This window comes from Leptonotus elevatus, chromosome 15 (assembly GCF_054856555.1).
Source record: "Leptonotus elevatus isolate MCC_2025b chromosome 15, RoL_Lele_1.0, whole genome shotgun sequence".
NCBI lineage: Eukaryota > Metazoa > Chordata > Actinopteri > Syngnathiformes > Syngnathidae > Leptonotus > Leptonotus elevatus.
The window spans coordinates 13,043,210-13,068,087 of record NC_141253.1 but is presented as its reverse complement, the minus strand read 5'-3'; the positions used below and the strand labels follow the sequence as shown (position 1 = coordinate 13,068,087).

Below are 24,878 nucleotides of genomic sequence, written 5' to 3'. Positions count from 1 at the left end.
ACTACATCAGTGGTTCTTAACCTGGGTTCGATTGAAACCGAAGGAAAGTCAGTCTCACAGGTTAATGGAAGGTATGGTATGGATGGATGGATAGATAGATGAGGCTGATAACCGGTAATTAAAGCAGATATTCATTTTCTGTGAAAAATAAAAAGTGTGTGTGTGGGGGGGGGGGTGCTTTGGCGTCAAAAACATTTAAAATACAAATGGCAATCTTGACTTTGTTGTAATGTCTTAAAGCATTAATGCTTATTGAACACATTTTCAGACTTTAAAAAATGTAGGAGTTTTTTTTTATATCTTATACAATATACGGTACTTCATTTTAAATTTCGAACAAAAAAAATGTTCAGGGAGCTCTCCCAAGTTTATCAAAAAGTTAAATGGAAACTTAAAGAAGTAAATACCATAGCTCAGTTTTTTTTTTATCAATTAAAAAAAAAACTAGAATCTTAAACTTTCACATTTGTTTGTTTTAATGTCAAACAAAAAATGGTTCAGATGGTTCCCTGGGTCAGCAGCATCTCTTATAAAGTTAACTGAAAATTTTAATAAATAGTTTCCTGAGATCAAAATGGTTTTAGCTTTACCTTTTATTAGCCGTCAGATTTATAAAAAAAATAAATTAAAAAAAGGGCAATACCGATATTCGTCATAATACCCAATATCGGTGCCGATAATCGACCAGGCTGATTATTGGTCTGTCCCGAATAGCCTATGGTGTGCCACAGGATTCAATTCTGGGGCCTCTGCTGTTTTCATTGTCTCGGTTGTTTTAGTGCTCTATAAATATAGAATTGAGTTGAGTGATGGGAGTCAGCGTCCTCACTGCATGATTTGCAATGATTTAATTAGTCCAGCGCAAATAGCTATCTAGCAAAACTAAAGGAACGCTTCCATTAGCTGCATGGAGATGGGGAATCCAAGAACACAACCCTTTCTGAATTCAAGGTGAAGAGAGCATTTTGTTCACCAGTAAACACGATACCTGTTCTTGGAAAAACGAAAAATAATATTTTCAATAAAGAAGGGTTTGGTGAATGCGCATAGAAAACTGGTCGGGTTCAGTACCGCCACCAAGGTTAAGAACCACTGCACGACATACTTTTACAGTCACTGCCTTAGGGTTGCAAAACATTTACGGGACAGAAACACCTGTTTAACCTCGCTGCCATTGTTGGTAGTTGCTTTGTAGTATACGATTATTAAAGGGACGAGGGGGATGAGGTCATTTGTAATGCATCACATTATGTTAGGAAGCCTTTGATCCACAGCAGCTTACAATTAAGTATTATACTGACAGTCTGCGCAGCTGCAGAGGGCAAAAGAGTATCAAGGATTAGCCACGTCGTGTTTTATATTACAAGGCTGCCCTGCATGCATGCATGCACCGAGTAGAAAACTATGCAGTAGCATCGTCGGAGCCAAGTGAAAGCTTAAGCTGACCCGTGTCTTCTCCCGTTTCAGCAGTACGCTTTTGTCAGTGATCAAAAGAGCTATATCATATTTTTGTTACTTTTCTACATTTACGATATCTAATTCTCACACTTAACAATGATCACATTAAATAGGTTAATATAAATGTTACAATATGAAGTCAGGCGTCACACTACCAAGTTTTATTGTCTCTGGCAGGAATTTAGTTTTCCATTCATGTCAACAGATCCATCTGTTTCCGACATATGTAAGGCCTAGCACATGGCCCTGTTTTTCTTTAAAAAAAAAAAAAAAAAACTTTCTGACTGTTTATTTAAAGTCGTGAGAATGCCACACACGTACGCAGATGACGCGAGTTGGAAATGTAAATAACCTACACACACGTTCACTAAATATCATGCTATCCACCCTGATTAAACCACAGGTATGGAGCGTCACTGCAATGGAGACCACATGTCTGCGGCTTGTGAGTGTTCCCACAGTACGTTGACCTCTCTCGTGCAGACATCCATGCAAGGCACACACCAGTGTTACTCAAAAGACAGAAAAACAAAGGAAATCTATTCATGAGTGCAGCTGTGGCCTCCTGCGATTTATTGCCCGACACGTTTTACTTTATTTTCGGAAACCCAAATAACATCAAACACAATGACAAGGTACGTACGGCATCTTTAAGGTTGATGGCACTTTTCAGTTCACACAGAAATTGGACAGTCTGGATCTTTCCACCTAGGGCTGCGGATGAAAAGAGGCACAATACATTTTTACAAAAGCAGCATTCCTCAGAGATTACACTAACGTCTGGCAGAGCAAACCAATTAAGAGCAGATTATTTCGTCCAATAATCAACTTAAATAAAGAAGAGGAGTAATTTCATAATTCGTTATTTTAATACTACGGCACAACCGTTGTGTTCCATGAATTGCAGTTCAAAATAATCACATAATTCTAAGAAAGCCCGATGATTCCGACGATATGAGATGAGGGTTTGTGAAAAGAGATTTTCCCACAACGTGGTCCAAAAATTCACTTATCAATCAAATGAACTTTATGCTTGTTGGAACACTTACCAGCGTGATGCAAAGCGCTCCTTCCTGAGCCGTCAACTGCATCAACAGGACATTTGCTCTGCAAGGGAAATAGGTTATCTATGAGTTATGTTTTGTGAAGGGAAAAGGTCATTTTATCAAGCGCCAGGGAGTCAGTTAGTTCTCTGAATAGCTTAAGAAAAAGTGTCTTCAAATATTGCAAGTTACCTGAATGAGCCTTTTGCAACACTCGGCGTGATTGTTCTTGGCTGCCAGGTGTAATGGATTTAAACCTAGTGATCAATCAAACAATACGTTTATTAGGTAAAAGAAAAAAAAATTAAACAGCAAATATAAAGAAAATATACTACCAAAAACACTTAATTCTCCAAATATTCAACTTGTAAAATTACAAGAATTAAATCATAATTTTTCATGATTAAAAATAAAAAAGTAAAATTTTGAGTCATTAATTTAAATTATTAGCATCATAGTCCTCTTTGGCAGATGATAAAGCATATATGCTTTTCAGTATGTTATGTTGTAGTCACATTGTCAACATGTTGCTGCACCGATTATGTTCAAATATTTGCTGCTTAAAGGGTTATTATAACACTGATGTTTTGCGTGCCAAGTCAGCTGACCTCTCAAAACGTAAAGGGGAAGTCAACCCTAATATCAATCAATTGAACTTTCTTTACATAGCACCTAATATGTTCTGTGCAGCCCCACTAGTCCAAATACGGTATTTAGATTAATATTGTGTTAGTGGAATATGAGTTAAGCAGACCAATCACAGCTCACCTGCATTCTGAAGCTGAGCTGTGATTGGTTGTTACCTGAGACCTGAGCAACTGTGATGTCATCTTCAGTCGACAGCCAGGACAAAATGGCCGCCCCCTGAGATGGATAAAAACGGCTGGATTTTTCTGCATAACTCATGTTCCACAAATGTAATATTAATCACAATGTCATCTTTAGACTAGTGAGGTCACATTACATATTCTTGTCAAGAAATATTTAAGGTTGACTGTGTCACCTTCTTTTGTTGTTGTTCGAGTGGGTCCTTTGTAATTAGCACTATGCTTTAATAGTCACATGTTTCATTTTGTAAACATGTGGCAGAGAATTTCATATGATTTCACTACATTGGTCTTCTTGGTACATGTTAACTGGCAAACAAGTAGAGCTCGGGCCACTAAATAGTGCACAACTGTGTTTACGACACAGACCTGCGGCATCAGTCACCATCGGGTCAGCGCCGTGCGAGAGGAGGACAGCAAGGCAGTCGGTGTGACCGCGTGATGCTGCCACGTGAAGGCTGAATACAAAAGAAAAGAAAACGGACAAATTTGACAACTGAAAATGCAACTGCAATGGCATGCAGTAGAGCACAGATGTCCGCCAAGGTTGTATTGTTTGTCCATTTCACAGAACGTTTGTGCTTGTCAGTTTGTTAGTTAACAGGCTCCTCTCTGATTCATGGAGACGACGTAAGGCAATAGGAATAGACGAGCAGGACTCTCCCATTTGCATTCTGGGGGAAGTGGGAATGGTGCCATTGTGACCTAAAAGAAAATGAATTCTTAAAGGGAAGGCATGTTAAAAATGTTCTTTTACAATATGTTCTATGCACCCCCACTAGTCTAGTCTAGTATTCTGATTACTATTATGGTTGTGGAATAATAATGGCTTAAGCAGCAAAATCCCCACCCCCTTTTATCTATCTCAGGGGGCGACCATTTTGCCACTTGCTTGGGGGGAGAATGGCAACTCTATGAGATGGATAAAAAAGGATGGATTTTTCTGTTTAATTCATATTGCACAAACACATTATTAATCAGAATGCCGTTTTTAGACTAGCATGGAGGCATCATGCATAGAACATATCGTAAAGAACATTTTTAATTGACTTCCCCTTTGTGTGTCAAATTTGTGCTTGCCCATCAGACTACTTCCAAAAATGTTTGAGGCAGATGCTGATTCTGATATTGAGCAGAATACAATTCTGATAAACCATTAAATCCATACAGTAAAAAAACATAATGAATAAAGTAACCTTAACACTTCCAACAATTAAAAATATGAATTATAGGCAGAATTTGACTGTTTTACAGTATTTAGTCCTTAAGTATTTTCTTACTTACGGGGGTGCGGTGCGATACCGTACTAGAATAAATTGTAATTGCGTATCCACTACAGTAGGTGGCAGTGACGCTCTCATTTTCAGAGAGTGTGCAAGGAGTTAGCTAAGTACCGGTAACAAAAAATAGAGAAGCAACGGACGGAGGGAAAAAAGGCAAAAATCATGACTTTTTTTCTTCATTTTTTGCAGGGGAGGGGGGGGGACTATCTTTCTCTTGTGTTGAAAAATGTTAATGTATCATCATAATAATGATATTGGTCAGGCCCTACTAGTGACCCAAGATTTAAGTGGGGTACAAACATCAAAGTCAGCAAAGGCCCAATTATTGGATGTCTCTGAAAGATACTCCAGAGCAATTATCTTGTGACAAATTCTGATTTATTTACGACATATAATGTATTGCACCACTGCAATCTACTGTAAACAACTTGCATGTACGTGCATACACTTGGCGGAGGCCTCGACAAATACAGCAAACGGCTCTTGAACTTGCTTAAAAATCGATAGTAGTGATGGAGGAGAAAACCAACACCTTACTAACAAAAATACACCCTTGGTGTTAACGGTGGACGTCTGTTTGTGAGTTCGGAGGGCAATCCAGTTTCCGGCCCAGTGAGCAAATTACGCACATGCAGATTCCTTTTACCGTAAACAACACACACTCTCAGACACACACACATACCATAGCTATGCCCGCATGCCTTCCGATCAGCTTTTTATCACCATGGAGATGCCATGGACTCGCCTTTTGTGCTGTTGTCTTGCAAAGACTGGACTGCCACATTTTTTATGACGAACAAAGGCTGTGAATGCCTGCGAGCCCGAGTGTGTTTTTGTGTGTGTGTGTGTGAAAAAAAAGGTCACTAAATGTGTGGTGCATTTGTTTCGCCAGCACGCTCAGGTATCCGCAGCTTCTCCCTGCATTGTGATGTTCCTGGCAGCTGAACTGAACACATGCAGGTCAGCAGGTGTTGTGTTGCAAGGGAAAAAGAAAGAGGTCAAATATTAACACGGCGCTTTTACATCGTCTCAAGCTGGCTGGCTGTCTTCAAAGTGTCAAACCCGTTAAAGCTAACAAAACAAACATTATGAGACCCACTTTTTGATGCATTTATTATATTCTCCCACCCTGTATTCATTGTTTATTTGGGTGGATTTACACATAATGGCTGCAGGGATTTCTGGCAAGTACTGGCTCGCAATTTCTTACGAAGAAAAATGTGTTCAGTGGCTGTAAACACAGTCACATCAAATACCTGTTGCAAATTAAAAACATTAAAACAGAATGGGCACTTAGTTCTATCATATTTTTTACTTACGCTGATTTGCCCTCGCTGTCTAGCTTCACAGGGCTGGCACCTTTCTTGGCGACAAGTGACGCCACCTTCTCCGCCTCGCCGTGCTCCACTGCAGCAAGCAACCGCTCGTCATTTTTGTTCCACTCGTTGACCTATAGGAGGTACAAAGTGAAAGTGACTTAGCTAGCGGTCAGTCATAAAATCAATGTCTTAACAAATCCACTGTATTCTGAAACTACGATGGAAAAAGTCAAACAGGAGTTTGTATGATTTGGAGGGAAATGTGTCTCATATTTATGACCAAGAAGAAGTGTTTTTCATTCGATTATGTACTGTAATTATTGAATACTGTGTTAGTATAGGTTAGTGATACTAAGGTGCGTTCAGACCCTGAAATCTGTCACTCCTCAGCAAAGGGTGACTCGTACACAATATTTTTAAGTTTATGATAAACAGTTGTTAACGTTTTATATTTGGCAGCTAATGAATTTAAAATGTTTACCTAACTGTTTGAACAAATATTAATTCAAAGGATTCCAGTCAACTAACAAAAGATATTGTGTTGAACTTGAGAGAGGTTGTACTGTACCACGTTCATAACACAGCGAGCCCCAATATGGCCAAGCTGTTTACACATTAACTGTTCAAAATGTCATCCTTGCGCCAATGCTTAATGTGAGTCATATTTCTCCCAGGAAGAGAATGTTTCTTTGGCTTAGCCCAAGCCCACACAAAACAATTTCCAGTTGGACACAAACGGGTCCACATTTCTTTTGTTGGCAGGCTGCAAAATCAGGTATCTGAACATGTATAACCTGAGATCATACTGACAAAACCGTGCCACCAAACTTGATGAAAACCTGCAAAATTGAGCAAGAATAACGGTGGATCACTAACAAGTGATTCTATGCAGTCCAATTCGTGTTGTAGCAACTCCATGCATTCAAATATTCATAAATCAAAACAGTTCAGGATTACAGCTGACCTGATAGCCTACTGACCTGCACCATAATAGCATTGTGAACTCTTTGACTCCATAAATTGTTATGCTGCGCAAAGGCGAGCCTGCGTATGCCAGCACAGTATGCCAATATAGCGAGACGGTGAAAATAGCCTACGTGGCAAAGGCCCAAACGTAATCAGTAAGATACATTTTACACAGCGGGTGGAAAATTGGCAGTTAAGGCCCTTGGCTGTCATTAAAACAGATAGAATGACAACTCGGCACTGCAGTACAGACCACAGAGTTGACATGAGCCAGCGTAATAAATTGAAAAAAAAATGGCAGAAATGCTGACTCGGACATTGTCTACCACGTTGGCGAAAGTCAACCCTTATCTACAGTAGTTGCTTAGACACAAGACTTCAAGGCACTGACGAGGTGAGAGACTATTTCCAAGGAAACGTGAGATGAGCTATTTGAACGACAGGGTGAAAATAACAGACTGTATATTAAGACACGGGCAAGGGTCACGTTGGGGAGATAAATGGCCACCAGGTGTTCTACCAAGCGTGCCGTGAGCTATTATACTGAATTACACTGCAGCCTTACCAGTCAAACACAAATCTGTTCCAGGTTAGGTTCATTAAAAACTCTTATTTGTCCTTCGGCATGAATGATTGTTTCTTTGTATGTGCTGTGCAATTGGCTGGCGACCAATGCAGCATGTACTCCAACTCTTGCCCAAAGTCAGCTGGGATCAGCTCCAGCCCACCCGCAACCTTTATTAAATAGAAAAAAATAGACCGTAAAAAGGACAAAGGTTATGCTGCCCATCAGCATATCATTGAATTTCTAAACATATATTGTAGATGTCAGAAAATCCCCAAACTAAAAGAGGTATAAAAACACACATTACTGCAACTGCCAGTAAAAGTCTTAAAAAGCTTTCACCTTACGTGAACCCCTGAATGTGTCTACAGGCTAAATGCTACCATGTGTTTTCAGATCAAATAGAAGTATTTACACTGTACCGATTATTAGCATGGCGGCTGCGGCTGTCACTAATCAAATGTTGTAAAGCAGACAAAACCTGTCTTACAACAACTGAGGCGCTTTGGTTACTTTGGTCTGTTTCTCAGAAGTTCATATATTCATTATTGTATTTACCTTCGCGGGGAGGGTGGGGGGATGGGGAGTAAATGCCAGTTGTCCCTCCGGTAGTTGCTAGGAATTGAAATTATATAGAGTTGATTTATAATTATGCGCAACATGTATAAAAGGTATCTTCCGAGTCTGTTAAAGGTATTATCAGTGGCATCTATTGCAGCTAAATTTGTCACACCGTTAGTCAATGGTTTATGTTGATGAGAATTAGGCTTAATGTCAAAGTTCACGAAGTACACAAGATTGTGTTCAAGATCACACATTTGTTACTGATTAACAGTAAAACTATTTGTGGATTACCTAAATTGTGATTATTGTGCAGCGTTAGAACATTTTTAAAAAGGGATAATACTGCTAACAAAAGTCCTGTCACGTGAGGTGTGGAATTAGGAGCCAAACGCAGACAAGATAAGGGAATTGAAAACCAGAGTCTTTACAGACAAAAATAACAAGGAACAACAGAAAGCAGATGGCCTCTTAAAAAACACTTGACGGAGAAACCTTGACTAATAAATCTTGAGCTGACTACTAAATTTTGGCTGGATGCATGGAAGCTACTTCCAACACACAGAGGAACATCTTCCCCGTAAGAGCAATGATGGGAAACCTCCATGTGCTGAAGGAAACCTTGGCTAAGCGACCTCGACGTACTGACAAATGTCATTCAGCAACCCTTGCTAGGGCAATGCACTATTCCACATGAGAGAATAAAACCCTATATGATCAAATAAGAGTGACTCATCATAAGGGATACAGCAACTGTCAACAACAGCAACATCCATAACACAGTGAACCCATGACCCAACTAAAAACACAACACAATACAAAACAAAAATCAAGTTCTTATGTATCATACATAGATAGCAGCATTAGAGGAGAGGATATTTGGGAGTAAAACAATGATCCATAGCCTGGTCGCCACTTAGTTGTTAATCTGTTAAACAAAAGTGAAAGGCTGTCACTATAAAGCAGCGTGACACCGATAGCGTTAGACGACATTGTCATGGACAGGTTGAAGTGGAGCGGAATGCGCTGCTCCACTTTCAGGCCCATGTGGCGTCATGCTGGGGAGGCTGATGAAATAATCATGTGCTCGCATAGAGCATGACTCAGCCCCCAACAAAAGTGAGCAAAGTGGTCCCGTGCAGACTAACTAACTTTAGTGGAAGTGGAGGCATTCAAAGTTTAAAACACTGGAACAAAAAATATGTCGGGAGTCCTGCAGGTTTTGAATGTTTCCCTTCAACGCAACTGATTCATATGATCAGCTCATCAGCAAGCTCTGCATAAGCCTAATAACGATCATGTTCGTTGGAATCAGCTGGGTTGGAGGAAGGAAACCTCTAAAGCCTACAGGACTCCGGCCCTCAAGGACCACGTTTGCCCACCCCTGCTAGAGGAACTACATCTAACTGCTAAATCAGTTTTACATTCTTAGCAACGGATCAAAAGTGTTGAGAGGAATACTTTACCACTGCGGAAGACGCAACCTAAAAGCAGTATAGTTGACACTTTTACATTGACCTTCAGTCAATGTTCATAAAATGTCCAACTAACTGTCTTAGGAGTCAGGACTACTTTATCTTTTTAGTGGGCTCATTATTGTCATAGTCCCTTTATTGTTTCACTTGCCTAATTGTGACTTGAGTGTGATGCCGAGGGTTGGAGTTAGCTAACACTGGAGCTAGCTAAGTTAAATGGCTGGTAGGCCTATTCAAATCTTAGCATTGTTTTGAATGGTTTTCTTGTGGGCCACGGATGTATTTGTCATACTGTACAATGGTGTACTTGTTTTGTTGAAAGTGACTCAAAAATAGCAAAGTTCTTGTGGTCATGAAGCGTGAGTTGAGAACAGTCAAAATCAGCAGTATTTTCTGATCCTTCATTTTACCTCTTGGGATTAATAAATTGTATCTATGATTTTTTGGGGGCGTTACATGGCACAGTAAAGGTATTTACCCACTTTGCTTTGCCCGAGCAGTAGGTTACGTCAAGGACCACTTATCCTGCAATGATACTGTAAACCGGTAACGTCATTGTTCCTCTGTGTGTACTAGGAAATGAAATAGTCCTCGCTTCCTTTCTAACTTTCAGTGGAGTTGGACAACCCACCTTTTTCTTTTTCAGTTGACTTGGTAAATGCAACAGGGTGTGGACACTAGTCCCTCTTCCCTTTGCTGTTTTTAGCCAAACACTCATTAAGACACGCAGAGAGTTTGCTGATAACACTAAGAGTTTCCTGTTTGTCCAAGCCAGAGGCTGGCGGCAGGGAACAGAGAGTTAAGGAGCAGAAGAGGTAGTGAACAAGGAATGAGGAGACAAATTGGAAAAGGAATGTGGAGGAATAAAAATACAAAAAAAAGTTTCATATTGATTCGTTACCTGTGTGCCTTTTTCCCCCGACTTAATGTTTAAACCACATGTTTATGTTAAATTCCAAAGAAAACACACACTGGTAAAGCACCCGTGGATGTTTGTTTACCTACTGGTTTTTGCTCAAACACGTCCACGAAGAGTGATTTCTCTGTTTCTTTCAACTTCCTCTACTCCATGAAGGAAAAACAAACACTGATCTGGAAACAGTACTTCCTACGGCGCATGGGTATTTTTTTTTTTTTAATAACACCGTGGTCACAGAGAGCAGATGGAGCTAGACGGAAAAACATTTACTTTCCAAAGACCCAACATTTCCCTTTAAAGTATAGGTAAAGCTGTTTTTGTTGATGTAAGAATAAAAGGTGTTTAGGTGAGATGAGTTATGATTTTGGACTTTCATGACTTATTTCCACAAGCTGTATAGCCAATTCGATTTCTTAAATATTATTCTTAAACACCTTTGCACAGATCTTCAATCTTTCTTTAATTGATAAATCCAACCATAGTACATCTTAAACTGCAATTCATTTTACAGGAAACATATCGATTAAGGCCCAAATAATGAATTCCCCTAAATCGGGCCTGGATTAAGTTCAGACTTTGTGTGAGACTACCTAAATAAAAGGGTTACTAAATGTTCTTATTCGCTACAAATCGACAAGTCCAATGGGAATAACCTTGTAATTTTACAGGAATATCCTTTGGTTGGAAGAAATCAGGAAGGAGATGACAGGACGTATGCATGTACGGAAGAATCAAAGGAAAAGAAATGGCAAAGGAAAGCCAGACACCAACACATTTACAATGTCCCTGGCCTTTGATCGTCTGTGGCTTGCACTGCAAACGCCTTATCTGCAACAAAGCAGATGTTCTCAATGTCTTCAAACAATGCATCCTTTTTGTGTCAGGGCACAGACAAAAAAAAAAGTTGACCACAACTTCATTGGCAAACAGACATGAATGTAAGAAAAACACCCACGCACTGGAATCAGAATTCAGAGGCTCATAAATGTGGCTAATAATGATCTGGACTCCAAGAAATGATAGTAAAACAATGAAGAGCATTGTGCACCTATACCTTAAAAAGATACTTCCCTGAAAAATGTACTTTTGGAGAAGCTTAAGTCATCTTTACAAAAGCAGTCCCTATTTTTAAGCGTCCATACTGATGATAAACAACGGGGGTGCCGTTCCAAAAACAAATCCTCAAGCCTATTGTGTTCCTTCACCATAAATCTTTCACAAATTCAAAAGGTCTCTCATCTTACTGCTGCAACGATGTCTGTTTGATTTGCAACTGTAGTCACAAACAAACCATTCAATTTCAGCAAAAAGGAAGTTGGTATTGAAAGCAAAGATTACAGCACATGTCCAGCATTGTGGCTGCAAGTCAAGACAACCCCGGGTTAAAAATAGTCGTCAGGCAACACTTCCTTTAGCTACTAATAGGCATTCCTGCCCTATAAATAAAACACTGCTGAACTTGGAAATAAAACAGCATCATTAAGAAGGGTCCGCTGCTGATTAAACTAACTATGACCCGAAGCTATTTTGATGCTTCATTTACATTAATCAGCACATTGAGCAAAGCAGCCCGGCACAAACGGGAAACAGGCTTCGTTTGGCCACTTGATATGTTGTAGCTGTAAATCTGTCATTTTTAGTACTTAAATCATCAGGTACAAACTAAATACACCGTATGGTAACTGGGAAGCAAAAACATTACAAGCCACAAATCAAAACGGTCCCTGGACAAAAGTCTCTCATGAAGGAAATATCTCATTTTTTTCAGGTGAACTAAGACGAACCCTTCCTTCATCCACATCCTAGCCTGATATATTGTTCCAGTTAGGCCGAACAGGCCAAACTAAACAATATGTTCGAACCGAAATGAAAGCAGGGAGCCAGACTGTTCCTTTGATTCAAGTCCATGAAGAATAAAAAAAATAGCCCAGCTGATTTTGACCATGATTCCTCGACCAACACAGGAAAAATTTGATTACCGATAGTCCTGACAGATTATTCAACGGTGTGAACCGGTGTGGTCAGAGTAACTTCACCGTCACAGATAATAGATGCCAACCTAAAGGTTCGAACATCCAAGCCAATGTCTCAATGATTGTTTCATGAACGAGATAACCAATCAGGAATCAAATTACGTTTATGGCAAAGCCTTTCACGGCAGGGAGAAGAGTTATTAGCAAGGCAATTGAGTTACCAGAAGTAAGGATAGACCAATTATCGTCCCGGTATTATCAAATCAGCAATATTCAGCATTCTGATGCAGAGGAGCCTTTTTTTGTGTGTGAAGAAAACCAATGGCCTATAACAGATCAATTTCAAACTGGATTATTCAAATATTCAGTTAAGTTTATATGAGATGCTGCTGAGGCTGGGAACTCCTTTTGCACCTTTTGTTTGAATTTAAAACAAAGCAGGACGAAAGTTTAATATTTCAGTTATATTTACATTTTGGATAACTTCGGTATCATTGTCATCAATTGGTATCAGCGGACAAAAATATTTTGGTCTATTTCTACCAGAAAGTATAACAAGTAGCCAAAGTGCTGCTGCTTTGTTTTTACTAGTAGTCCATGACACATCGCTACCTCTCACAGATCAGTCCAGGTACTACCTCAGGTTAGATCAACTTCCGTTTGGGCGAACGAGACTCTTTGTTTTGGTCACATTTTTATATTCATATGTGGGGCGTACCCTGTTGATGGGATACACTTACTTCACTGCTATCCTCTCTCCACAAGCTGACTTTTGACTTCCCTCGGCCCCTTCGTCTGTTCCTGGCAATTTTGTAATCAAAAGAATGGTATGTCTCCTAGTATGACTTCATGCCCACAATGGAGTCAGACTGTATTGAGTCATGCTCACGACATGCGGCGCCATAAAACTTTGTTCAAGAACAGAGCAAACTTGCTGCAACCAGAACTTGCATCAACACTAGGGATGGGCATGATCTACTGTTTAAATTACATTTGGAATAAATGTAGCGTCTTTACTGATGAAGGCACAATAGATTTCACTCTTTGGCACCCACCAGCCTGAATGGCATTCTACCAGATGTCTGAAATCCTTTAATCATTTCTTTGTAGGTTGGTCTTGCAAAATAGCGGCATTGGAACTTCCTGTCATTCACTAAATACATTGTTCCGCCTCTTACACTGATACAACTAATGAATGCAGAAAATTCATGGGACTAATTCGACCCCCCCCCCCCCCCCATTCCATGTCCGTGTCATTTACACAGAACAGCAAAATGGAAAAAGGCCGAAAAATGATGGCTCTTACTTAAATTCTCTGCACCCCAGTCTTTAGTCTAAAAACAACATTCTGATTAATTTTGTGTTTAAGCACCAAAATCCATCTCATAAGGCTGCTTTTTTGCCACTTGCTGTCAACTGAAAATGACATCGCTGTGCCGAAGGGCTCAGGTAATGAGCATCAGTGCTCACCTGTTTTCTGAGTTCGGTCATGTGACATTCACAAGCTGAGCCTTTAGGCACTGTGATGTCATTAAGCTGCCTTTGCTTTTCACGCAGAATCCAAAGGTGGGATATTTCCGAAACTGTGCTTCAGTGACATGGCTGCCTGCAAACATAATTATATTCATGGCAATGTCACTGCCAGCATCAGGTCAGGGGGGAGAGGTGACACTCTAGTGCCAGCTTTACCGTATCCCTTCTCTTTGCTATTGCCCGATACAGCTGTGGCTTCCAACTCGTAGGCTATTTTGTATTATAACGATATATAACAATAGATATTTTTAGTGATTAAAAATAATAATAATCCACAACACACTATGATTGCTTAACTCTCAAATTATTTTCAAGTGACATTTGAACAGACCTGTATCAAATGATTAATACATCCAGCAGTACTGCTATGTAAAATTATAAAAACGTAAACAAAAATTACAATAAAAAAAAAGCACTAGTCTCCCTCCCCCACTGTATACAAATTTGAGTGCCTTTGTTTCGCATCAGTAGTTATATACAGTAAGTAGCGTAGATATTTGTACTAGGCTCATTGCTACTAATACAGTGTGCAGTTAGCTAGCTAGTAGCTAGTTATGCCTAAACCCTGAATATGCATCTTCCCTAGGCATCACAATTAACAGAACAGCTCTTGTAAAAATTTTGCATTCCTAAGCGAGTCGTAGACTGCCCCCCCCCCCCCCATGTCCACCTGCCAAAATGGTTATCCTAAGATAGCTGGTGGCTAGCACCTCACATCGCGGCGATCATCCGGTAGGATACATTTCAGCCACCAGAAGCTTGAAGCGGATATATTTTCCTGGCTCAAACATTCAAGGATATGTAGGCGTAAAAAAAGATCAAAGACAAAAGTGGCATCCATTTGTCAGCCGGGCAGTTTCACGCATTCAGTGGACCGCCCGCATCGTTATTTGCAGGGGATTAAGTGTACACTACTCACAGTGCATTGCCTTTAATGCAGACACCGAGTTTATCAGGCTAGTTTATGTTTGAATGAGGACATCTCTGTGGACTTTTTTTTTCTGTCTCCCTGGCTCAGATTTGTCAACACAGACACATGCCCTTCCTCCCCCCGGATTAACAAGGGTCTCTCCCTAAGGCTTTACTGTCACTCTCAGTATTAATACCCTTTTGCTGCACCCAGCCAGAATAAACTCAGACTGGCCACATTGAGTCAGACTGGGCCAAATAAAACATTCCCTACCAGAGAGACGCTTCAGCTGTATAAAAAAAATCATTAATAGCTGAAAGATTTGGCCGCCATAATGTTAAACCCTAAATCTTTTGTCTTTGCAAAGAATTGAATTGATGTACTAAACTGCATTAACAGTGTAATTCAACGCTCTTATCCCCGCGGTGTACAAAGCATTCTGAAGAAATGTTTTCAGATGATCAGCATGTGACCGAGTGCCTGGGCAGCGCCGCTTTATTTAACACTGCAGACATTCCATCACGCCTGATAAGGAGCTCGCCATTCCTGCAATATTTACGCAACTAAAATTAGATGATGTACATTGTGGAAATGCAGCAAAAAAAAAAGTTTGACATGTTTAGTTGGGCGTCCAACACCATAACCCCCCCAGCCACCAACCCTGGATTAATTGATGCCATGGAACAGATGACTGTGGAGTGAGATGAGATGTAATCCGTGCATCAATTAGATAGTGACTGTGTGTGTTTGTGTGTGTCTGCACCTATGTTGTGAATACAATATACTGTACATGGATGTTAGTGGGTGGAGGGGGGGGGGGTAATCCTACCTAGCCTGGCAGCTGTGAGAGCAGTTTTTTAAATTGTGACAATGGACTAAGGCCTGTGCGAGGCACTATTATCAACAAAAAGCATGCACACACAATACAACAAAAGGCTGCATATATTACTATGTGAATGTGTTCTCAACAGCGTATACTAAAAAGACTAAAGGGCCTGAATGTGAAGGTAATAGTCAATGAAAAAATTACCTAATTTATTATGATGACATTTTCACTGCTTGCCCTATTCATGTGTGCTATTATTCTAGTATCCAATTAAAATGTGTCAGTAAAATTAATTGCTACTTGTGAACTGGTAATTATGCTCTGTCATTTACATATACAGTAAATAAAAAACATTTTTTTATAGTATGGCAACATTTTAGTAAATTAGGCGAAGTTACATTGAACAGTTGGTATGACTAGTAATTTTGCGGTTCTATTTGTTTATTGGTACGCAGTAAAGTTTACAGGTTTCCCAGCTGTTGAGGCTAATGCTCGTGCAGGCTGCTACTATGTACCACTACAGCGGTGTTTTTTTGTTTAGTTTTTCTGCCGGCTTTCGGAATCTAATACTAATCCGTGCTTGCAAAAACATTGCAGCTCTTCTTAGATTTGATTCTCACATGATAGGGGTTCTGTGTAGCCTGGCTGTCAACAGTGAGAAAAGAAAGTGGCAGATCTTTGTCCTCGTACCTGCGAATGTCACAAAAAACGAAACTCAGATAACAGGTGAGCCTGTGATTGGTCGTTATCTGAGCCCTGAGCTACTATGATGTCATTTTCAGTCAACAGCAAGTGGCAAAATGGCCGTCCCCGAGATGGATAAAAACAAGTGGATTTTTGCTGCAGTATTGAAATTCCACAAAGGCAATATTAATCAAAATATCGTGATTAGACGAGTGGGGCTGCATAGAACATATTGTAAAGGATATTTTTGGGTTAACTTCCCGTTTAAAAAAAAAAAATCACTTTGCCATATTATGTCCCCTTCATAAACCACTGTAATGCATGACATCATTCGAGCTCAGTCAGCATCTAAGGGTTTGACTCGACAATAGTGCTTATTGTGATGCAGGAAATATATATTTTTTATAGATCTCATTATTTTGGAATGTTGTCAAACTATTACTTAAGACATGGCCTGAAGAAAATGATCTTAAATAAAAAATACTATCCCAGAATGGATTGTGCTTGACTTTAAAGCTTCCACTGTCTGTGAGAACATGACCAAGACGGGCATACAACCAGGAAATAGCAATTTCTTGTCATTATTTCTGCTGTGTGATGGGTCAGATGGTTCATGTCTCATTGTGGCTGTTTGCCAAACACTATTGCCATAAACCCAGATTACACGTCTGGTTGCCTTCACACACACACACACACACGCATTCACATTTCACACACGTATTTTTAATATACACATTTTACAGTCTAGTAGTCCAAATAATCCACACGGAAAACACGTCTAGAACACACACAAGTACACACTGAAAGACACACACATTAAACTCCACCAGACTCTGATTCATGTTGACCTCGCGTGACCAAGTGTGATAAAGCAAGTGTTGCACTCCTTTTAAGTCCAACATGCGCTGAAAATTAGTGGGCAGGTTTACTGTGACGTTAACCTAAGTTGTGCACTTTGTGATTAAATGTTCAAGTTCAATATGGAGGTAGGCAATTGAATACCTTAAGCGTAGGCAGTGCTTTTCACGCTGCTTCAGCACTTGAAAGAGCCTGCTGGAACATTCGCTAGCAGAATGTCCAAGGTCTGTACACTGTATGCCTCCGATATCTAAATAGCCAAATCTTGAGACTAAGAAAGAAAAATAAACTTTCCTGCTGGCACAACTAAACCACACTCGCCAAGTACAATATAAAGGCAATTGTTGTTGTTTGGTACCTGGGAACTTCGGTGAGGGCTTACCTGACTAAATCGACCCCTTTATACCAACCGCTATTACGTCACATAAATACTATGAAAACAAAACATAACTGTACCACGTACATCATCTACAGCAGTACAGAATCAATAATTATCTAATTATATATGACATCATACTCAACAGAGATGCTGATTATTAAATGTATGAATGTGTACAGGTCACTACAGAATTATTTTCGGTTCATTGGCAAATAAAAAATTCAACATGGCCAAAAACAACAAACAAACAAACAAAATTATTTTACTAGATGAACGTGGCTTTCTTTGAACAACCCATCAGAGGATGAAAAAATGCTGACGTGATTGTAACGATTTTGAAATCTGATTGGTTAAAGAAAGAGTCAAATGTTTTACATAGTTGAAATTCCATCAGCCAGCACAATTGATTTTGAAGGCTCTGGCCAGATTAGATGAACAAAGCAGCACGTAGAGAATGAAATCAATGGGACAAAATCATCTCATCATTATGCAAGCTATGAGAAAAGCTTATTTGCATTATTTCTGTGGAAAGTAATGCAAGATCATGTTTGAGGGAAAACTTGTTGGAAAAGACGAGCTTGGAAGCTTGTTTGGTATCATAAAGTAAAATCCTAGAAGGGGGAAAAGACAGAACATGAATGGTTTTGAATAATGTCATTATTGTTTGCTTTTCATATTAGCAAAAGGAAAAATCGATTGAAATACTGATTTTTGTGGGGGAAAATATTTTAAGAATTTATCACCTAACCCTAGCAGGAGCTGTACTTAGATTGTGTTCAGAGACGCCATCGTTCATACATGGTAATCAAAGAGTTAACTTTGAAGTCTACTTGAACTGTTTTGTTAACCAAAACAAGTAGAACTTACCGAGCGAGACAAGTAAACCGTCTCTCAGATGATTGTAGAACATATTTTCTTTACAGTAGTTAATATGATCTTGATCTTATCAATCATGTGATTCCAAAGTAGAGTCCTGGTAGGATTTTAATTGGGTCACTAATTTGTCAGAATTGTTTTAATTTGAATATCACATGTAGTCACACAATTTCTTGGCAGTGCGCTTTTTTTGCTAGATTTTTTTTTTCAAGGCTTGTGTTCTTTATTATTAGCTCATTAGTTAGTGTATAGTATGTAAATTAATTTTGGATTGGATTGGATTTTTTTTAAAATCCAAATTCCAATTTAAATTGGGGAAACCCTGAACTGGATAAACGGACACATCAAAACCTTGTAAAACATAATCATCAATCATTGTCTCTCTTTTCATGTCATTGTTTACAGCGTGCTTATTATAAATGCTTGGCTTGATGAAGGACGATTGTTAAGGTGAGGTCTGTTGACGCTAAAGCCCCATTAGACGCTTGCTGGAAGCGAAGTGGGAAAACCCATTTGGAAAGCCAGGAATTACATTTTGTGTTCAATAGTAAAAGTGAAAATGAAGAACTGGCTTCGGGGGAGAACATTCCTTGGTAAACTATCGCTGACAAACAAACCCCAAAATAGAACCAAGGAGGTATTTTGATTCTATTGTGGTCGCTTCATGGTTACTATGAGGAGCAATGGAATGACTTTCGGCTGCCTGGTTTAAACAATGTAACATTCTTCTCTACAAAATGACCGTCATTTGTTTTAATCAACCATTTGTGCAAACTTAAAGCATGCTGATGGTTGGACAAAAGTTGTCATTGTTGTTTTTCCTTTGAATTAATAAATGCAAAGCAATAGACAGTCATGCGGGGTGTAAAAGGAAGAACAAAGGTAGGCCAATCAAAATGCTGAAGAGAATGTGGGAGTGATGTGTGCAAAAACACAAGCGCAAACGGCTGTGCTCGTGTTTCTAAGCAACATTCACATCCTTGACTTTTTTTTCCCCCCCCGCTCAGTGCCTACAACTTGCTGATGTAACAGTGAGGATGGGCAACACACTCAAAGGGTTCATCTCAGATGATGTACACTTCTGAGTGTACACTAAATACAGATTTTAGGACTTTTAGGTACCGAAAGGTGAGATGAGCACACACCTTAATGTTGAGATCTCGCAGCTCAGCATTGAATGTGACATTTTTCTGAACAATGGCCGTGATTGTTCTTTCCCACATAGCAGAGTGAATTAGCAATCATTTACTTTCACCTGGCTGCATGCCCAGCCAAAATCGCAGGGATTCATATTTGGGTTTGCAACAAATACCAAGAGCATATGTCAAATTTGAGATGGATTCACTTTCCCTAGATTCGAATTTGCACATACATTGAAACATTATGTGGAACGTATATAGGGGAAATGACCCTTTAGGTGGGAAGTGGCTGTGTTCAGAATGAAGCAATCACATTCAAATTGATTTCAAACTCGGTAAACACCTCGCCACCATTTAAATGTTAACTCATTCACTGCCATTGACGTCGAAAATTTATTTGATCTATTTCTATTAGTTTAACATTTTTTCTGCTTTTGTTAACAAGAGTATGAAAACCTAGAATTTTTGTATTGTACATTTAGAACAGATATAACATTTATGATTAATCGTGAGTTAACTATTGAAGTCAAGCATTAAATTACAATAAAAAAAATGTATCGCCTGTCGCGATAAAAAAAAAGATTATTAAAAATTAGGAGCGTCAGGCGATTAAATGTTTTAATCGTAATTAATTACATGACTTCACGAGTTAACTCACAATTAATCACAAATTGTATATCTGTTCTAAATGTACAATAAAAAAATTCTAGGTTTTCATACTCTTGTTAACAAAAGTGGGGGAAAAAAAATGTTAAACTAATAGAAATAGTTCAAATGAATTTTTGACTATAACCATCAATGGCAGTGAATGAGTTCATGTTTTGTGCTAACACCGACAGCTATTTCAAACTTTTCATCATTCCTTCCACCTTGACCAAGGCCCCAGTTCTAAATGAAGAAAAACGGCCCCAAAGCGTGATGCTTCCACCCCATCCTTCACTGCAGGTAAGATGTTCCTTTGGTGAAAAACAGTGTTGTTTTTTGTACTAAACATACCTTTTAGAAGTTCTCATTTGAATTCACGCTGGACCGTAACTGGGGGACAAAGTGTTGTGTCACGATGATATAAGAAGTTTTTAAATGATTTATGTTAATCTCACTTTTTATATCCCACAAATTTTGGATTTGAATTAGGGGTGTGTCGACTTTTTATATCCACTGTTATGTAACATGGCCAGTGAGGGTTTATATTTCAACCTTATCCATCCACGGGCTTGGGGAGTAACGGAATACATGTACCGCCGTTACGTAATCAGATAAAAAAAATATTTTTTACTGTATTCCCTTACAGTTACAGGAAAAAACATGTAATCAGATTACAAGTACATTTATTAAAAATGGGGATTACTTTGAGGATTGCATTTTCTATGACAGAGAGAGAGAGAGAGAGAGAGAGAGAGAGAGAGATCTATCTTTCTATGCTTTCAGTGACAGTTCGAAAACAGCATTAGGACATCAATCAATCAATCAATATATAGCCTACAAGCTTTTTAATTACACAAGGATTTTTGCTATTTGTAGGCTGCCCGGGTTATCACCCCTGAAAATAGCAAGGGCACGTTGTATAGAATATATATTGCGGTGATATTTATTTTTATTTTGTCTTCATGAGCATACTCTGTATTGGAGTAATCCAAAAGTAATCCAAAGTAATCAAGTTACATTACTTCAAAATTATGGTACTTGGATTACGGTACCAACTATATTTTTTAGCAGGTAACTTGTAACTGTAACGGTATACATTTTAAAAGTAACCCTCCCAACCATGTCCATCCATTTTCTCTTGCGCTTAACTGCATGATCACAGGTGAGCTGGAGGCGATCCCAACTGTGCATTTACACCTGCACTGGTCGCCAGCCAATTGCAGCACACATGCATTCACTCACATTCACACTTAAGGACAATTAGTAGTCTTATATAAACTAGGTTTTTAGTCCACTCTACTGCTGTTTAATTAATTTAGAGTAAATGCATTTAAAAATATTTGTTCAACTAAGATATTTTGTATTGGACATTTCTCAGTCCTCTGTCATCGTTTGCCTTCCGTTTAGGCTCGTTAAGATGAAATGTTGCATACACCCAAAAAAAAAAAGAAAAAAGCATGTGCTAATAAAATGGTGCTTGTGAATGGACCCCATTGTACAGTGAAGCCTCCAAATTCAAAAGCCCTTAAATTCATGCAATGTGGAATTTGACCCAAATATTTCTGGAAAAATAGGCCTCAGTCTTCTGAAGCGCCGTCAATTAAGACCTCAGCCTCTTGAGACTTCAGCTCAGTGAGCATCTAAACATGTACTCTACATGGAAGGAAGGAAGGAAATGACAAATGTATGTTCAGGCTGCTCAGTAAATATGAATAGAGTTGGTGTAAAAAAAAAAATATATAATAATAATAAAGGAATGTACACCCGTAATGTACACTAAAAACAGGTGGGTCAAAAATAACGCAGCTTTGGGTAAAAAATGGACCAATCCTCTACTTGGGTCTATTTGACCCAACTTTGAGTCAAAAAATTGGTCTTTTAGTGTAAAAAAAAGTCATAAGTAGAGAAAGTGCCATTTCTGCAGAAATTGCGTGGGAATGCTGAATGCATGTGCTTAAATCATTTCAGTGAAATTCTAATCCATTTCCTGATCTGATAGTCAGTTTGTATACATGTATAACAGCCATGGATATATTTGCAATGTATAGTCGGAGGTGGGATTCAAACCTGCAACCTCCTGCTTACTGGACAATGCACTTTACCAACTGCGCCACGAGCAGTATCAGACACCTGACAATGATGATCAGTTGGATGTATGGAGGTGGGCGTGGAAAGTGGTACTTAAAAAAAGTTCAATGTCAGAAAAAGTTTATATTTAACGTTAAATTGTGTGAATACTGGAAGTAATGTGGAATCAGACGATATATATATATATATATATATATATATATATATATATATATATATATATATATACCCCAGGAGGCAGGAATTTTTTGAAGCAAGTTGAAATTTGAATGGTATCACAATAAGATATGTGGGAATGCTTCAAATCCATGTCAGATCCTTTACTTATATAATATAATAATAATTTGGTCATTTTGTATAAAACAACACAGAAAGTTGGGTCAAATTGACCCGTAAAGTGGATCGGTCCATTTTTTATCCATAATTAGGTTACTTTTTACCAGTTTTTAGTGTATACACACTAAACCCAATTATGGACCAAAAATGAACCGGTTCACTTTATGGGTCAATTTGATCCAATTTTTTTTTACCCAAATAAAGGATCTGACCAATATTAATAATGTTGTTTTACACTAAAAGACCAATTTCTTGACTCAAAGTTGGGTCAAATCGACCTGTGTAGAGTTATTTTTTACCCAAGTGTTTAGTGCAAATCCTCAAAAATTGAATTATGCCTGACTGTAAGTATTGCCTTATCATTGTTCTGTATATGTTGCTTAGCAGTTTGTGTTTTCAAATATTCATTATTTAAAGGTATACTGCTACATCAATGCCATTTATTTATTATACTGTCTATTAGGGGTGTGAATTGCTTAGTACCTTGTGATTCGATCTGTATCACGATTCATAGGTCACGATTCGATTTTATTTTATACCGATTAATCAATATTAAGTCTTATTATTGCGATTTTTTTTAAACTAAAATTTAGAAAATACAAATCAGTAAACTTGTACATGTACACTTTAAGATTTGTATGAAAATGTACTTCAGGCGTATAACTGTGAGCCACTGTATTTAGCAAACAGGTTAGAATCTGTTTCATCTTTGAACAGCATTGAAATTAAATATTAAGGCTTAATGTTCCATTAATATAACATTCTTCCATGCTTAAAGTGTGAAACCTAACCCTAAGTAAGACATTTTGTTGAATATTTTCATCACAAATGGATCTTTAGGAATCGATTCGGCTGCATATGAATCGATACGAGAATTGTGTGCTGTAATATCGCGATATTGCCGAATCGATTTTTTTTTAACACCCCTACTGCCTATGGTGCCATACATTATGTGTTAGCATTAAGGAGACAAAGAATGTGTTTCATTTCTAATTCGGTGTAATTCTTTGTTTCGTTTTGCAGTACACTTTAACTGGAGTGTCAATAAACACGTTGACTCTTGTTGAACTATCCCTTAAGCGGCTGCACGCCACGCAACGGATGAATTCAACCACTGCTACTTTGCTTCATAGAAAAAAAATCTGTGAATCTGAACAAATCAGACGTTCTGACAAACAGAACCTATGAGGTCTCCAGTGTTATGTTTATTTTGACTGGAGGAGATGTCATTTGCAATATAGGAATTCCCCCGCTCGAGATATTCCGCAAATGACTTTCGAGACCCATGTTGTGACTAAGAGGAACCATGACTCCACCTCATGGGACAACCCTCAAAAAAGGTGACTCCTCGTTTCTAACGAACTCGCCACACGCCGTCAACATTCTTGACCTTCTTCACCAATCCTCTACTTCATAAACTTCCTCTTCAAACCCAAATCAACCAGCGACTCGTAGACTGTTTCTGTCTGCCGTTTAGCTCTGTTGCCATCAAGACTGCGCCGGCAGCGAATGAGTCAGACACAGCGGAGACGCCTCACTTCCTGTGAGCGCTCAATATGTTAGCCTGCGAGGCAGAGATAGCCGTTCTTCCCAAAAGATGGATTAATCATCGGCAGGGTGAACAACTGCGCGAGTAGAGAGCTGCAGAACTGTGTGGCCTTTGCTGGCATTAAGCAATCGCTATGAGAAAAGTTGGTTTCTGCCGCGTTTTTGTTTGCCGTCGCTCTAACGCCATCAATCATGGCCTCTGGACCTCGTCTCGCGACCGCGACCTCATTTTTCTCTCGAGGTGCGACCCCTTCCCACGGCACCCGCGATTAAAGCTGTCAAAGCATGCCATGTTGCGCGCAGCTTTTCCCATGTGTTTTGTGTTTACAAAAGCACGCGAGGGTAGGGGGCGGGGCTAAGTGGATTATACGCATATTATGATTCAAAACGGTTTGGTTTATTTTGTTTTTCCTGCAGAAATATCGGTCGTTCGCGTGGCCCAGAGGTCGCGAGAGGTGGCTATAAATCATCTACAGCTGCCAAAGACGTACGCGGGCATGTGCGCGCACTTATTACTTGGTCACGAGCATATGTTTTAGTACTTACATCAGTTTTCCTGAACTTGGCTTTAAGGCTCTTCATGTTCGGTCTAGTAGTCCATGTAGTTGCTCGCTCGCTTACAGCTGGAAGAAGAGAGAGGTGGGGAAAAAAAAACACGGATGTTGAA

At 39.1% G+C, this 24,878-nt stretch overlaps 1 protein-coding gene across 4 annotated transcripts in view; it reads right to left on the bottom strand.

Annotated features, from left to right (window-relative positions):
- The window catches only part of rai14 (retinoic acid induced 14), a 40,969-nt gene that overhangs the window by 13,386 nt on the left and 2,705 nt on the right, over positions 1-24,878 (bottom strand). For all 4 annotated transcript variants that reach the window (XM_086096467.1, XM_086096468.1, XM_086096469.1 and 1 more), the window contains exons 2-7: positions 24,758-24,834; positions 5,931-6,061; positions 3,698-3,786; positions 2,694-2,758; positions 2,508-2,565; positions 2,102-2,172 (exon numbers count right to left, since the gene is read on the bottom strand). In XM_086096467.1, coding sequence (XP_085952593.1) covers positions 2,102-2,172; positions 2,508-2,565; positions 2,694-2,758; positions 3,698-3,786; positions 5,931-6,061; positions 24,758-24,793 — 450 coding nt within the window. In that variant the 5' untranslated portion in view covers positions 24,794-24,834. The remainder of the gene's footprint in view (positions 1-2,101; positions 2,173-2,507; positions 2,566-2,693; positions 2,759-3,697; positions 3,787-5,930; positions 6,062-24,757; positions 24,835-24,878) is intronic.